This window comes from Saccopteryx leptura, chromosome 3 (assembly GCF_036850995.1).
Source record: "Saccopteryx leptura isolate mSacLep1 chromosome 3, mSacLep1_pri_phased_curated, whole genome shotgun sequence".
Lineage (NCBI taxonomy): Eukaryota > Metazoa > Chordata > Mammalia > Chiroptera > Emballonuridae > Saccopteryx > Saccopteryx leptura.
In genome coordinates, this window is record NC_089505.1 from 21,136,396 (window position 1) to 21,152,741 (window position 16,346).

The window sequence follows — 16,346 nt, forward strand, 5'->3', positions numbered from 1 at the left end:
CAGGAATTTTATTGTGACATTATACATAAGTGCAATCAGGTTATTTGAAAAAGCCTTGGTAAGATTTAATCGTTTAATGAATTAACTAAAAACTTCCAGATCCTTAATTAACTTACAATCAACAAGCCATCCAACACCCAGCCACTGGCCATTGTTAAATTGTTATAGGTGGCAAGATTAATGCTGACATTTCACATCAACTGACAACCAAGTTTATAGGAAAGAAATATGGTTTGTGCAGGTGTTTGAAAAAACTACCTGTATAATTTTGTTAACTAGTGTCAACCCAATAAATACAATAAAAAGAAAAAAATGTCTGATGGTGTAAAGAATAACTACACACTTTTAAAAGTCCATACCTACTTTTTTTTTTTTAAAGAACACTTTTTATCTTATTTTATTTTTATTTTATTTTTTTAAAGATTTTATTTATACATTATAGAGAGGCGAGAGAGAGAAGGGGGGAGGAGCAGGAAGCATCAACTCCCATATGTGCCTTGACCAGGCAAGCCCAGGGTTTTGATCCGGTGACCTCAGCATTCCAGGTTGACGTTTTATCCACTGCGCCACCACAGGTCAGGCCATACCTACTTTTTAAAAATTAAAATTTTTATATTTCATTGGTGAATGCAGGAAAAATTTACTATTCATACACATTATTAATTCCTTAGTGCAAAATTTAAAAGCTATGGATCATCTTTATAGGCACAATGGCAAACTCCTTTCTTTTGTTCTACATTATTAACTGCAGAAATTTCAAATGCCCTGCCTGGAGACTTACCTTCAGAGCGTCTTCCTGAAAAGAGAGGTCTTCATACACAGCTGTGCTTAGCTCTGGACTATTAAGTGACAATTCAACATCATCCATGGAAAGTAAAACTTTGTTAATTTCAACCAAATAATCCATAGGGAGAGCTGATGATTTAATTCCGGAAGCAAGTTGACCTGTTCTCCTCTGTTGAATAGGGATTGCCTGTAAAGCCATTAAAAAGAATAATAATCTCCATCTCATAAAACATCTCCACAATGAATAACAGCAAATTGAAAATAAAACAAAGGAAAAGAAAACAAATACATAAGATTATTTTGTGGAAAAGTGCAGTACCCTGAACCAAATTTTTAAAAGTTAAGTTTTTAATTTGTTCTATTTTGGCCCTGCTTTGCTATCTAAACCCGTAATCATCTCTATTCTAATTCTTGTCTGTAGCCTGCTCTTAAACAGAAAGGTGTCACCTAAGACCCATGCCACCTAAATGCGTGTGGCAAACAAGAAAGCCTAACAGGTTCTCTTCTGAGTTATGGAGGACAAGAGAATATGCTGCAAACGATAAAGTTCTACAAAAAAAATAATACACTTTAACCATTATTATTTCACCCATTTTTGGTATCTCACAATTATATTAAACACTTCTGGGCCTCACTGTTAAAAATGTAAATAAGTTAAAAAGGTATTTACAAAATAACATAAAAAATTCAATAAGGGTTTTGATTAAAATAACATGCAGGTAATTCATTATATAATCTTAATCTCTGAATACAATATTACAGAAAATGAATATCCTACATAAGACAATAGGTCCTAATATACTAAATTGAGACAAAATTAAGCGAAGCTGAGTGGACTACTTGTTTGCTGTAATAATTATATTTCCTATCCCTTCTAATCAATGCTTTCATAATAATAGTGTTCTCTGGGATAGACCACCCACTAGTCCTTAAGGCAGTGTTTCTCAAAGTGTGTGCGAGGGTGCACTGGTGTGCCCTAGAAGATTTCCAGGTATGCCCTTTGGTATTCCAGAGAAATATGTGCCTGTTGGGGACCAAAAAACCAACAGGGTTTTTGGAGTTTAGATTTTGGGGGGACAGAGGTGTGGGGAATTGGTTCTAAGCTGACAGTCTGCCCAATCCCTACCTCACTTGCCTGATTAGGTTGCAAAAGGCTGTTAAACTGTGGTGCTGGATTGTTTACACTACCCCCCATGTTCCCCAGAAAGACTGGAGTCAAGTTAAGATGATATGTATGGTAGGGGTTTTCTGCACTTGGTAAAATTCTTAGGTTGCCTTGGAAACATGATCAAAAATCTCATTGATTTGCTAATGGCCTCACTTTGCCCTATAAATAAAGCAAGATTAGGTTTTTGGGCATGCTTTGTTCTTGCCAGCAGCAATTACAGGGCCCTTCTGACCCAGTATTTTCTTAATTCCATATATTTTCATAATTCTGCACCATTTCCACTCGGGACCTGGAATTACTAGCTGTGCTGGTTCGCGGCATGTTCCCAGATATAAAAATAAATATAGTTACTCTATTATACCTTTTCATTATGGAAATGCCACTCTTTATTATCACATCATCATTATATTTATTATTAACACATCATTATATTATTTTTAGATAAATATACCCAAATAAAATGGATCGATTTCTCAAAAAGCATGATATTGAAGAATCTGATTCTAGAAGTGAGCAAAAGTTAAGTGTAAATAAAATAGGACTTGAAGGCTGATGGGCAGAATTTAATTTATAGCATTTTCCATCACTTAACAATGAACAATATGATTGGATTAGAAACCCATTTATGAAAGCTTCAAGTGATTTTGGTTTAACATTAACAGAAGAAGAAGAACTGGCAGCTACATCCACTGATCGTGGATTGATGATTAAGCATAAGGAATTGTCTCTTGAAGCTTTTTGGATTTCTATAAAAGAAGAATATGTGGCAATATCTAAAAAAACTTTGAACATTTTACTACAATTTTCAACATCCTATTTATGCGAATTAGGATTTTCTACCCTCGACACAATTAAGAGTAAAAGAGAGGAATTCTTCAATGTATTGAGGAAATGAGAGTTTGCCTTTCAAATATATGCCCAAACATTGAAGAAATTGCTAGGACACATCAGGCTCATGTTTCTCATAAACACAAGAATGAAAAAACTTAACACATTCGTGCAGGGACCTGCTGAATTTACTAAATCTTACTAAGAATGTATCTATATATATAAAAAGATAACTTTTTTGTTGTTTTACTTTTTAACCCCTCTTTTTTACAAATTCTAAAAAAGCATAACTCAAAAAATGTAACATAAAAATGTTTTTTAATGTCAGAATTTAATTTTGTTGTATTTATTCCATTTCATTACCATAAAAGCACACTTGAACTTTATATTTTTTCTTTAATATCTGACTTAAATATTTTATACATTTCTCAGAAATTTGTTATATAGTGTGCTTACAATTATTTGTAGGATTTTAAATGCATCCTGACTTCAAAAAGTTTGAGAACCACTGCCTTAAGGAGTAGGTCTCTTACTTCTATATGGCTACAATTTAATAAATGCTGTCGATTACTTGCAAAAAGCCATAATTCATCTATTCATGAATTAAGGTAGTTTTATTCATAGTTTTACTACATCCTTAAATTAAACTTCTAAAAATTATATTCATCTGAAAATTCAAAGGTGATAGTGAAATGATCATAAACACATGTTCATTGAGTTAGTGACCCTAAAAATGGTTACAATTCCTAAATGAAACCAAAACTCAAGACTAAAATCACCGAGTCCATAACATGGTGTTTGACCTAGAAGTCTTCATTTATTTGGAGTAAGCACAGACCACTGGGGAACACAAGCACATTTACAATGTGCCTTGAAAAGGGACGTAGGAGTAAATCTTTTTCTAGAAAACAAATCACAGCTTATCAATTTCACAAATTTGGTTATTTATAAACTAGATTTTTTTTTGACATGTCCAAGCCTCTACAAAAAAATTACATATCCAAGAAGGAAGCCACTTCTAAAACAGATAGATCCCTTTTAAGGTTTAGTAAATTATCAGAAATCCAAAAGAGATGCCCAACAATCTGGTTTTATGCTTCTAATTTCTTTGACCCTTGCCCCACATAAACAGATAAATATACCTAGCAATACACACTAGAAAGATAGTCTTTCAACTGGTGTGCTTTGAGGTTTCCGTGAATACAACATCGAACGTCTGAAGGGCAGGGGCTGAATAAGTTCCCTGGAACAGATACTCTCCCAGGACAGTACCTTAGTTTTGTTGTATCTTGTGTGTAAAAGCAGTAACTGCAAACGGATCTTTTCTTTTTGATTATCCTCCATAGGCTGATGTAACATTTCTTCTCCTCTTTGTAGAACTTCCTCAATCTGGGTTCTTTCCTCGTCTATCTAAATGTTTAAAAGGAGAAAATTTACTCAAAGGAAAAATGCATAGGTTCACTTACCATCAGTTCCCAAGTAGGAGAACTAACTTACAAAGTATAAGTCAAGACCTGTTCATCTAAATTATATCCAATATAAAATTCATGTTATCCTTTAAATATTTCATATTTGATGTCAAAACATCTCACAAATAGCGCTGGTTTAGCAGAAGTTAGACTGCATTAAGCAAGATAATAGTACTTTTAGTCAGAAAGTTCTATGTCTATATTTTTAAACATTACATAAATCAATTACATTGATACTCATCATAAAATCGTATTTGGACTGTTCTATCATGTTTGATATTTGGGTAGGTACCACTGATGCAAAAGAACTATTAACAGAGAAGAAGAGTAAGAACATCATGGTTTTGAAAATTCTGGGCCCTGGCCGGTTGGCTCAGCGGTAGAGCGTCGGCCTGGCGTGCGGGGGACCCGGGTTCGATTCCCGGCCAGGGCACATAGGAGAAGCGCCCATTTGCTTCTCCACCCCACCCCCTCCTTCCTCTCTGTCTCTCTATTCCCCTCCTGCAGCCAAGGCTCCATTGGAGCAAAGATGGCCCGGGCGCTGGGGATGGCTCCTTGGCCTCTGTCCCAGGCGCTAGAGTGGCTCTGGTCTCGGCAGAGCGACCCCCCGGAGGGGCAGAGCATCACCCCCTGGTGGGCAGAGCGTCGCCCCTGGTGGGCGTGCCGGGTGGATCCCGGTTGGGCGCATGCGGGAGTCTGTCTGACTGTCTCTCCCCGTTTCCAGCTTCAGAAAAATACAAAACAAAACAAAACAAAAAAAAAAAAAAAAAAAAGAAAATTCTGAACCAACCTTTTCATCTTCATTACTGGATTCCAAGTGTTTTTCCACAACTTGTAACATATGTTCCATGTCATTTTCTAATTTTTCCAAGTCAGAGACAGGCTCATCAGCCTCAAATGCTTCAGCGGTGACCAGACATTGGTATGATAATGGTTCTTGGCCAATTAGTAACTGTGGAAGGAAAAGTGTTCTTTGAAAAGGTATTCCTAACTTGACCTTCTGTCATCAATCCATGGGATGGAATGTCAAAAGGGGAAGTGGGCTGGTATTTATTTGAATTGACTTTAATTTCACTTATTCACAGCAATGATTTTACCAACTAAGCTTCCGTGAGTTACCCATTGTCTCCAAACTCTAGCAAGGGATGTGAAGTAGTGTACAAATGACTTGCTGCCTTGAGAATGGTGCGGAGGATTCTGAGCCCACCATGAGCAGAGTAGGAAATAGAGCCATAATCCAAAAGCTATTCCTGCCATGGCCACAAAGAGGAAGGTCACCTCCTAGGACAGGTCTATCCCAAAGAAAGTCTTCCAGTTCCCTTTCCCTGGCGGAATTGCCCTTGGATTTTTTTTTTTTTTTGCCCTTGGATTTTGATAGCCAAACTTCCCAGAAGTACATCGTTCTCAATGCAGTATTTTCAGGCCATTTCTATTTAGAAAGACTTTACATTTATGTGACTAAACTCAATGTAGCAACTTTAACAAAATAAAGTAACATGCAAGAAAATGACACACAGTGTTTGCTCAGCATGGGGTAACTAGCACTCTGATCTTGATATTGTGCCAGTATAAAGAGGCCCAGACATTCTCTGTAAGATCATTTAATTTTAAACAGTATTTATCTATATAATCTATATGACTTTTGCAACAAAAAAATTGATCCTAAGGGTTTAATAAGAGATGAGCAAAAATACATACAAAAAAAGTATTTGACTGAAGCAATTATTTATAAAGGCACAATAAAAATAGAAAACTAACTTAGAAAATTTTAACAGATCATACAACAAAATACTTCATAATCATTAACCATGTCAATAGAGAATATACAAAACAGTATAAACTCTTTGATATTTCAATATCCCATATATATGTGAAAGATACACAGGCATGCCAGAATGTTAACAGAGGTTATTTATGGGGGCAAAAACAATTCTTTTTCTTTGCACTTCCTCTTCATCCCTAGATCTTGTGCATTACTCTTTTATGCCAAGAAATGTCTCCCACAGAACTACTGAAAAAATAAATGAGCATAGGACAGAAGATAAGAAGGCAATGTCAACGCTAAGGAAGACAAAGGTTAAAGGAAGATTTTCATTTGTTTCCTTTAAACTGTGAATAATCTAAGTCCATTGACAAGTATGAAAGATAGAATGGTTTATTATATCAGGTATTTCAGATTAAAGCTGAGTTAGAGAATATTTTAATTCTGCAAAGAAGAGGATTCTTCCTCTTATTATAGTTTCAATATATGACTCTCCAGAGGTGGAATTAACAGAACACTCAAAAAATGCTTTCCAGCGGGTATAGTTTGAGATTCTAAAAAAGCTCAGAATCCTATCTCAGAATAAACACCTGGTTTAAATACACCCCAGTGGCAGCCATGTTGTTGTGTTTTGTTATTTTTCCCCAGCAAACTATCCAAATGTTTTCAATAAATGAAATCATTGCTTCTGAGCACTAACCACATGCCAGGCCTTGAGATCACTGTAATAAAATGTTTCATTTCCACCCCTCATGGAACAAGGTAAGAGAGAATTAGAAAGATATACAAGGAGAGAAAAATTACAATATGGATGCATAAATTAACACCTTTTTTTAGGAAAGCTATTTATCACCCTCATTTAAATTTATAAGTCCCTTTTTCAGATTTGTAAAACAAGGTGGTAGCTTTCTACATTCAGTCTAAATTGTGAAATTACTTGTAACGTTTAGAACTGTCAACATAAAAAAGTAAGTTCAGTGTACAGTGTGCACAAATGTGTAAAGTATGACTATAAAATGAATTTAATATGCATGCCTAGCTTGGAATTAGTCTATTTTATAGCAAATTTTACCAATCTATTGAAGCTAAAACCTCTTCCTGAATGGGTTATTTTGTTCAATATTCACTCATATTTTCTCTGCTCCATATGCATAGTCACAAATAATGACAAATACAGGGGGGTCCTCAGGTTACAAACAGTTCCATTTCTACGACAGTGGAGTAACCTGAATTTTGGTGTAAGTTGAAACACACTCTAGCCTAAGTTACTTACCCATCCTAACACAGTTGTAAAATCATAATCTAGAACACAAAAACACAACTAAGCCACAGAAAAAGGAAAAGGACAGAAATATACTGTACTGTACTCTGTACTGTATATTCTTCGGCCGTGTACAACCAAACTAATTCACCCACATAGTCCATAAGTACAATGCTAAACAGCGTAAGCTAAAACACTCACGTCTCAATTTTTTTAAGACTTTATGGGAGTAAGCATGGTAAACCAGAAACATCATATGTCGAGACCGTCGTAACCCAAGGACCTCCTGTACCCCATTCAAAGAAAAATTTACTTTGAAAATGTTCTATTTATATACCACATAATCATCTATAATTTAGATACATGTTTATATGAAAAAAATAGCTTTTAATAAAAATACAATTGCTCACTTTGGCACTTTTGATGTGTTGAGACACCTTTTCAAAGTTTCTATTCAGTTCAGCTAATTTGGGTTCCACAAGCTCCCTGCTTGAGCCTCCGCGAGCATTCATCAGAACGACGGCTTGGTCGTGCACACTCTCAACTTGGAGTCTGGCATCATCCAGCTCAGACAGCAAACGCTAATTGTAAGGAAACACAGAATTGTCACATGGAAAAAAAATCAAAACCAAATGTGGGTGCCAGGCTAACTCAGAATTAAAGGTAGTTTAAATAAATGTTTGGGATTCCTAATAAGAGATTTTAATACAGTCAACTTGCATAAGAGGTACTCGTATATTACGTCTCATTTAAGACTTCAGTTTCTCCCACCATAATAAATGCTGATCAATCTACTGCCCGGGAAGAGCTGTGAGCACAAGTAACTTGGTGCATTCCACAAGAGAAAAGCCTAGAGAGAAACCTTCCACCCCCGGAAATATTACTGGTCTTCCGCATGGCTACCTTCACAATTTCTTCCTGTTTACTTGCTGGTTTCTTTTCAATCTCATCCAGTAGAGCTTCAGCTTGATAAAGCCAGGTACTTATGTGAGCAACATTTCCATCAAATATTTCCAACTGGTTCTGATGGCTCTAGAAGGGAATTAATAAAATGCTGAAACAATCCTATGAAATATTTAAGATGATAGACTTCAAAGAGATTTAAAAGACCTTTAAAGAGCTAATTATATGTTGAATTTAAAGGGCTTCCACCTTCCTGCAAGGCTCTTCCCAGTGAATAAATCCTTATTCCTAAAAATGCACAGCGATAGTTAAGAACTTCCTAATTTTGATTGAGACCTCGGTACAATAAAAAGTTAAGAAAGAATAAAAGATAACAAAAACAAATACATAAAATATTTAATGATCATAATCTATGAGCTGAGAATTTCACATTGATTATTCAATATTTAACAACTCTGTTGGTATGTTCTTTTATTCCCATTCTATATATAGGAAAATTAAAGTTTAGTGACATTACATAGATCACACCCAAGGTTATGCAGATAATAAATTATGGATGAACTCTGGAATTAAATCTGACAGATCGCAGTGTAAGCCCATAACCTTCAATGCCCTACACATTCTGACTGATTTCAATAAATGCTCAAATACACAATAATTTTTTTCTGCCTCTATCCATTGCCTAGCAATTCTATGAATTTGTGAAAAGTCCTATCTGTTATGTCAGAAAAAAATAATAATTTATAAATGATATCTCCCTCTAAGGAAGCTCTACTAACAATATTCATATTAAATATTAAATATGAATATTAATAGAACAGGAACAGAAAACCACTATGAAAATTAAGTAATCACTACATGAAGTAATTAATAGTGCAGTGATATAAGCAAAGATTAACAACATACAACACCTAACAATGATCATAATCATCACATAAACTCTAAAATTAGTTAAGGGATAGTTATATAAGAGGTTTACATATTTTATGTCATTTAGTCCTCACAAAAACTGTATGAGGTGGAAATGATAACAATGCCCATTTTACATATGAGAAAACTGAGACAGCATTTAGGTAACTTGACCAATGTCACCAACTAGTCAAAATTTTTACTTAGGCCAGCAGATGTTAGAGCCTGTGCTCTTAACTAGTAGTACACTATTATTAGAACATTATAAATATCATATATATAAATATCATTATAATAATATGAAAATTAAATACAATATTAAATTATTAAAATGTAACAAATGAGTAAATTTACTAAGATATTAAAGTATCCATTTCTATCTGTATCATAAGTTGTTTACTACTTAAGAGGCATTTTGAGATCTTTCTAGTTATTATCTTTTCAAAGGAAAATAAATAAATCAAATGTAATATAACAAAATTAATTCGCCAGCAAACATGACTGTGACATGGAGAAGTCGTCTTTGGAATTCTAATCGAAGCTGCACTATTTCTAACTAATTGAAGGAGGGCCGATTTCACATCATCTCTTCCCGGAACATACCATCAGGCCGTTGCACCAATCCTCGGTCCAGGTGCGGACGCGGCTCCACCCTGCGTTAAGGACACACAGCCTCTCCTCCAACACGGGCGCGCTGCCCTCGATCAGGTTCTGGAGGGCAGCGCTGCTCTCCGTGATGGTGTTTAAATCAGCTTTCTTCTTTTCCAGATCCTTCAGAATATTCTAGAAAAGAATAATACCAAAACTCACATCATCTTTCAGATCATTATAACAGTCTATACAACCTTAATTTTTTAAAAAACTTTCCTTCCACATACTCCCTAGAGAGCTTATGATTGCCAAAGGTTTACAAAACTCCATAACTTATTAACATGTGAGAGTGCTTAAGCTGCTAATAAAAATTAAAACAATCAGTTATGCAAATACTAAGAAATGGTATTAAATTTAGGTATGAAGAAGGTAATTGTTTATTTCAAGTGTAAATCCTATTTATCACACACAAACACTAATTATCTTCATCATAACTCCAGATGTAAAGGATCAATTTTAATTTTTTATAACTACAAGCTGGCAAATTAGAATTATCCCAGAACTCACAATTCTAAAAAGTTCATAATAAATTTATTTCCTTGATTCCTACACAAGACCACTAATGTCTACCATATTTACTTGTAAATACTAAATCCTATAACTAGATGACTTAACATATAATTTGCTATATAATTGCTTCAAAAATATTTCATCATCAGTAAATCGAAAGAATCAGCATTTCTAAGCTTTAGTCTTACAATTGTCATAATACACAAGGGTCATACTCTGGATCAGGGGTCTCAAACTCGCGGCCCGCCGAACAATTTTGTGCGGCCCGCAGACTAATCCACGAAGTTCAAAATATTTTGGATAAAATTAAGTAAGCTTAGGGGCCTACTTGTATTTTTCATTTCTCTAGCATCCTAGCTAGATATTAGCTTAGTTAACAGCAGTTGTGATGCGAACTACAGTTTCTGGTCGTTTTGTGACACTGAGTAAACTGCATGTACGATTGTGCTTGTTGTACTGATTTTTTTTGTTTTCAACTGCAGTGAGAAAAGTGTTGCGTAACAGTTGCCTTTTGTAGACCTAGTGCGGCCCGCTGAACGGCTGTGATCTTGCTCTGCGGCCCACATGCTGAGTTGAGTTTGAGACCCCTGCTCTGGATGGTATGATGACAACTTAATTCTCGTGTTCATAAATTGGAGGAGGCACGGTGTATAGTCAGAGAATTACAGAGAGAACATTGTGTTCCAAAATTTAAACTATAATGCTCTTTCAATCAAAAAGTATCATGTGCATATCTAACTGACTATTGTTGAACCTTTTAAAATCAACATTTAAGCAAGTTCTTGAAAGAAGCTCAAGTCTACATTTAATCTCATCCCATCATTAAATCACATTTTGGAATGCATAAAGACTGCAAATTCACCAATCAGTGAGTCAAGATTTAAATGCTTGGTGGGCCATGCCAATACTGATATTTTAAAAGGCACTAAAATGTTTCTCTCAGTGTCCTTCTCCACAGAGAGGAAAGAAATAGAACACCCACAGCCATGGTTTCTGAGGCTAAGGCTTCCTGCATTCCTTCAGTGGTTATATACCTACTGACTAGCAGAGTCTTTAAGAACTACAAGAAAGAATTAACTACAAGTAATTAAATTGAAACAGTATACATGCTATCTATACTAACAGATTTCATTATGAAGAAAATGACTACATTGACAATTATGGCATTTAAACTATAGAATTAAAACACTATGTTCAGGAAAGAAAACGCTGTTTAAATTTTGCATTGAAAACAATTTTACTTATTTTTGAAGTGCAAATACATTAAAATGTTATGAAATATGCATGTTTCTTAAACCTGAAAACACAACTTTGAAAAAGTGGGTGATTATGTTACATACTAAGGTTTCATTTGATTTACTCTAGAGAAGTGAATGTGCAATGAATTCATGATTTGTCTATACCAGCTTCGTTATTTCGAATCTGAAATCTGGCCAAATAAAAATATAAGAGTGAGTAGTTTCCGAAAAGAGAAACTTCTTATTTATTGTTTTTACCTGAAAAACTGATTGAGTTTATATGTATACAAAGATGAATGACTAAAAATTAAATATGCAAAAACTAATAACATCTATGTATCAGCTATAAGCAATTAGTAACAAAAGAGGAAAGGCATACTTTTTACAATGTTTGAAATAAATAAGTATGAATAAACTGCTTTGCATTTATATATAAAATATTTATAAAGAAAATAACTAAAGCATTATCTAGGGATGTAAAGGATTTAGAAGAAAATGAGACATACCACGTAACTAAAAAGTCATAACAAGGATGTCAATTCCCCTCAAAACAGATCCATAAATTTAAGGCAATTCAAATCAAAATGGCTAACAATTTTTTTTAAGAATTTAAGAATAATAATTCAAAATTCATATGATTGTATACCAAAAAAAGAAAGCATAAAGACAGGGTCCATTAAATACATGTTCAAATATATTACAAAAACAAACAGTTAAAGAGCTGAAGAACATTACAGTGTCCAATCAGTAAATCAGAAAAAAAAATCAACTGCAAAAAAAAAAAAAATAGATAAAGTTAGCATATCAAATCAGTGGGGAAGGGATAACTACTCAACACACTGAGATAACTGGTTAAATAACTACATACAGTAGTTGGATAAAAGGTTAAAGCCTTACCTCATTATATACACCAAAATAAATTCCAGAAGGATTAAAGCATTAAAGATAAAAAGATAAAACTATAAAAGAGCTAGAAGAAAATATAAGTAAATAATTACATAACTTTGGAGTAGAGATGGCCTTTCTAAGCACTAATGGTATGAATTATGAAGAAAAGGATCATTTTATTCTTTCAAAATATATAATAACAGTATTTTTCAAAATATATACAGAACAGAAAGGGAACTACAGTGACAAAAAATATATTGTTTGCAACAATAGACAGCACACGATGCATTAATAGTTCTAACAAGTAAAGAGCTCTAAACTAACAAGCCTAACTGGTGATAGAAAAACGGTCAGAATCACAATAAAAGGCAATGTTTAAAAAGAACTACAACTGGACTATGAACTTATAAAAAATGTTCTTATTAAATAACAAAATATAATATCGTCAAAGTTATGGTTAAAACAAGCAAGAAGGAATTCTCACTCGGAGCTGATAGGTACAACATTTCTGAAGGACAATTTCATAATACGTATCAACGTTTAAAATGGATATACTCCTAGACTCAATATTTTAGGTCTAAGAATTTATCCTTAGAAAATAATTATGAATTATGAATGCATGCCATGACTTAGCTACAAGGATATTCACTATAGCATTTTTATAATAGTGAGAGTTGATAATAAATTAAATAGACGTAAATGGAGAAATAAACAATAAAAAATAAAATATGCAATTAAATACTATGTTTATCTCCAGTACATGATAGAAAACACTTATAGGTAAATGAAAATCTTAAAGATACAAGTTTATTTTTAAAGATCATAAACACTAGGTAAAATAGAATTCTTTTTAAGTACATGCTTATGCCTGTGTATGTCTATATGTACCTAAAAAAACTGAAATAATAACAGGGTATTCTTTGATTATAGATGATTTCTGCTCCTGTCTTTTTTTGTATCACATTATGAACATATCATTTGATTAGCTTATATAATTTATATTACTAATATGAAAACAAGGGCTTTCAAAGTACATTGTACAAAAAATATATTTCCTTTAAAAAGTTAAACAAAAATAAAGTTTGGTGCCTTTGCTTTGCATTCATCCACAATACATCCATAAATGCAAACAGTCTTCTTTTCCTGCATACATATTTTTTCCACTTCACACAGCCCATGGCATAATTATGCTTTTCGTGAGCTATTTTCTACTGAGAACACTCTTTCTAGTGCCCAATACCTTAACTTTCACTCAACTCTTCTCTCCACAAATTACAGAGTTGTATCACCCTACGATCTCAAATCGCCCCTCTTCTTCACTTCCCACAGGCCAGCACAAGTACAGGATGTCAAAACTGATCTTGTGACTTTATAGAAATTTCTGTCACAGTGTTGATCATTTATTTTCAGTCATTATCTTTAGTATACATACTTCTTTTTTAGAAAACAAATTCGGTAAAAGAAAACGACTTGGTTAAAAAAGAAAAAAAAAACTTTATGTTCCATTCAATTCTTTATCCATCTCAAAAGAGAACTGGCAAATCCCCTCTCTTATCTCTGTAATTTCAAAGTAACTTAAAAGGCTAAAGAGAATTTCTGGGTCTTTCTTTGATTCTTTTGAAAATTCTGTTCCTTTGTATCAGTTTGTAATAGAAAGATTAGTGGCTGGTACAAAAGCCATTATAGAAGAACTAACAAATAAGTTCAGCACAATACTTTGTGAAGATTAAATACTAAAAAATGTCAACAATTTTGAAGATGATAACTATAAATATTTTCAAGTGCTATATCATCATAATGCCCACGAAGGCCTGCTGGTGACCCATCTGAGTTCAATGCTTTTGGAATCAAAACTACAATAGCTTCTTCATATACTTGCTTTTAAAATAATTCTTACTCTTTTTCATAGGACATAGAAGTAGAAAAAATAATGGGGCGGGGGGAGTAAAAGACTATATTTAATATGAAATGGGGAAAAATGACCCCCGTCCAGGCTGCCCTGAACAAAATGCCACAGGTTACCCTGGCATGATATCAGCAGTTCACCTAAACAACAACTTACTTTGGCCCAGGAAATTTCTGTATCCAAGTCGCCAAGCAAACCTTCCGAAGTGGATTTCTGTACCAATTCCGTTTCAGTAACAGAAAGCCATTCCGAGAGAGAAGCCGCCTCTTTCTTCATTTTTCGGGCCAACTGGGATGCTCTTTCCAGATCCTGTTTTCCCTCTGTCACCTAAAAAGAAGGGAGGGCGAGAGAACTGATCGTCAATCAGATAGACTCAAAATATATATTAACTGAGGATCCGAAGAGACTCAAATTTAATCCGATGAGATACACACCCATTCTCTCTAGCATCTGGAATCACCCAATTCTTGCATTTCTGCAAGGGGACAAGTTACCACCGTGATTAAGTTTCAAGCTAGCCCAAGTTTTCATCTTAGCTCCACCACTTATTCCCTAAGTGACCTTGTAGAGGTATGGCCCTCAAAAGTTGTTGTGAGTTTTGTTTGCTTCTTTTTTCTTTTTTTAGTATAATGTTATTTACTAAATTGAAAAAACACATATGCAAAACAGAACTGCATCATTTGTAATCACATGAGACGTATTAAGGACGGACTCCAATCTCACAAGGTGGGTGCTATATGAAGGAGGAAAAGGGAGAAGCACAAAGGTAAGGTGTGCACAATTAGGGACAACCTGCTGTGAACTGAAAATGTAATTGACTCAAGTCCTCGTGTGCGAACCAGTTCAGTCGTGGAGAATGCAAAGTCAGAGATAAAACAAAGAAAATCAAGTACACCAGTAATTATAAAAAATACAAAGTCAGAGATGAAACAAAGAAAATCAAGTACACCAGTAATTATAAAAAATACAAGCACACAGGAAGGGCTTGGCCCAGTCCTTGCTACAGAGTTAAGGGATCATCAGTACATAGTATCTATTATCATTTTGAACAGAAGATGCTTAGAATCCTCTCAACAAAGGACACTGTTTAAAAAACACATTATATTCTAGCAATAGGAGGGGAAATAGCATGAGGTTCACCATTGTGTTGTATAATGAACCACTTAACATAAAATAAAGTAAATGACTATGCAACAAATACCTTTGTTATTTTGTTCTTACTATTGTTCACAAAAAGCAAAATGAACTGAATTAATATTTACCAGGCTCTTAATGTAGCTCCCAAATTGTGTAAAGGAACAGTGCACACGTTATGCAATGAAACCCAGCACACGCTCCATGATGCACCCCCTTCCGATTTTACAGAATAGGACAGTGAAGCATAAGGACGTTAAGGCCATGACGGAGAAGGCAGAGCCGCCAGACTGGGCCTGGTCTGACCCTTTACATTACATGATGGTTCTCTCAAACTAAACAATCCTTCACCACCTAAAGTTGAGCTAACACTCTAAAGGACATCCCAACACAAAACAAATCTGCCTGTTAAAACCTTGCAGTAACTGCTAATTGCTCTTAAAACAGATTAAAATCTTCAGCACAAACTCTAAGACACGTGTAGTGCCTGATCTCATCCATCTTTCCAACACCATGGTCCCCAGACCTCCTGTCTCTCCTTGAGCAATACAAATGTACACTTCCTGCCACAGGGACTTTACACATGCTGATCAATCAGCCTTGAAAGCTCCTCCACTGGTTTCACCCAGGCAATCCCTAATCATCCTTCAGGTCTCAGTGTATGCAGCCATTCCTCGGGGAAGCTTTCCCAATCCCAGACTGCACCAAATCCCCATCACACACACACTTAAAGCACCATGTTCCTTCCTTCATAACGCTCCAGACTGATAATCTGACATTACTTTGTGTAACCAGCTGGTTAATGTTTTCTTCTTTCACTACCCTAAGTTCCATTAGGCAAAGAAATAATTTATGTTTTCGCTCACTACTCTATTTCTACTGCTTGTATAACTCTTGACACAGGCTAAACTCTCAGTTGTGTTGAATAAGAAA

At 34.7% G+C, this 16,346-nt stretch overlaps 1 protein-coding gene across 4 annotated transcripts in view; it reads right to left on the minus strand.

Annotated features, from left to right (window-relative positions):
* Positions 1 to 16,346, minus strand: part of UTRN (utrophin) — a 515,659-nt gene that overhangs the window by 302,242 nt on the left and 197,071 nt on the right. For all 4 annotated transcript variants that reach the window (XM_066373070.1, XM_066373071.1, XM_066373068.1 and 1 more), the window contains 7 exons: positions 14,436 to 14,606; positions 9,690 to 9,869; positions 8,178 to 8,306; positions 7,685 to 7,855; positions 5,042 to 5,203; positions 4,055 to 4,192; positions 782 to 973 (listed from right to left, as the gene is read on the minus strand). In XM_066373070.1, the coding sequence (XP_066229167.1) occupies positions 782 to 973; positions 4,055 to 4,192; positions 5,042 to 5,203; positions 7,685 to 7,855; positions 8,178 to 8,306; positions 9,690 to 9,869; positions 14,436 to 14,606 (1,143 nt within the window). The remainder of the gene's footprint in view (positions 1 to 781; positions 974 to 4,054; positions 4,193 to 5,041; positions 5,204 to 7,684; positions 7,856 to 8,177; positions 8,307 to 9,689; positions 9,870 to 14,435; positions 14,607 to 16,346) is intronic.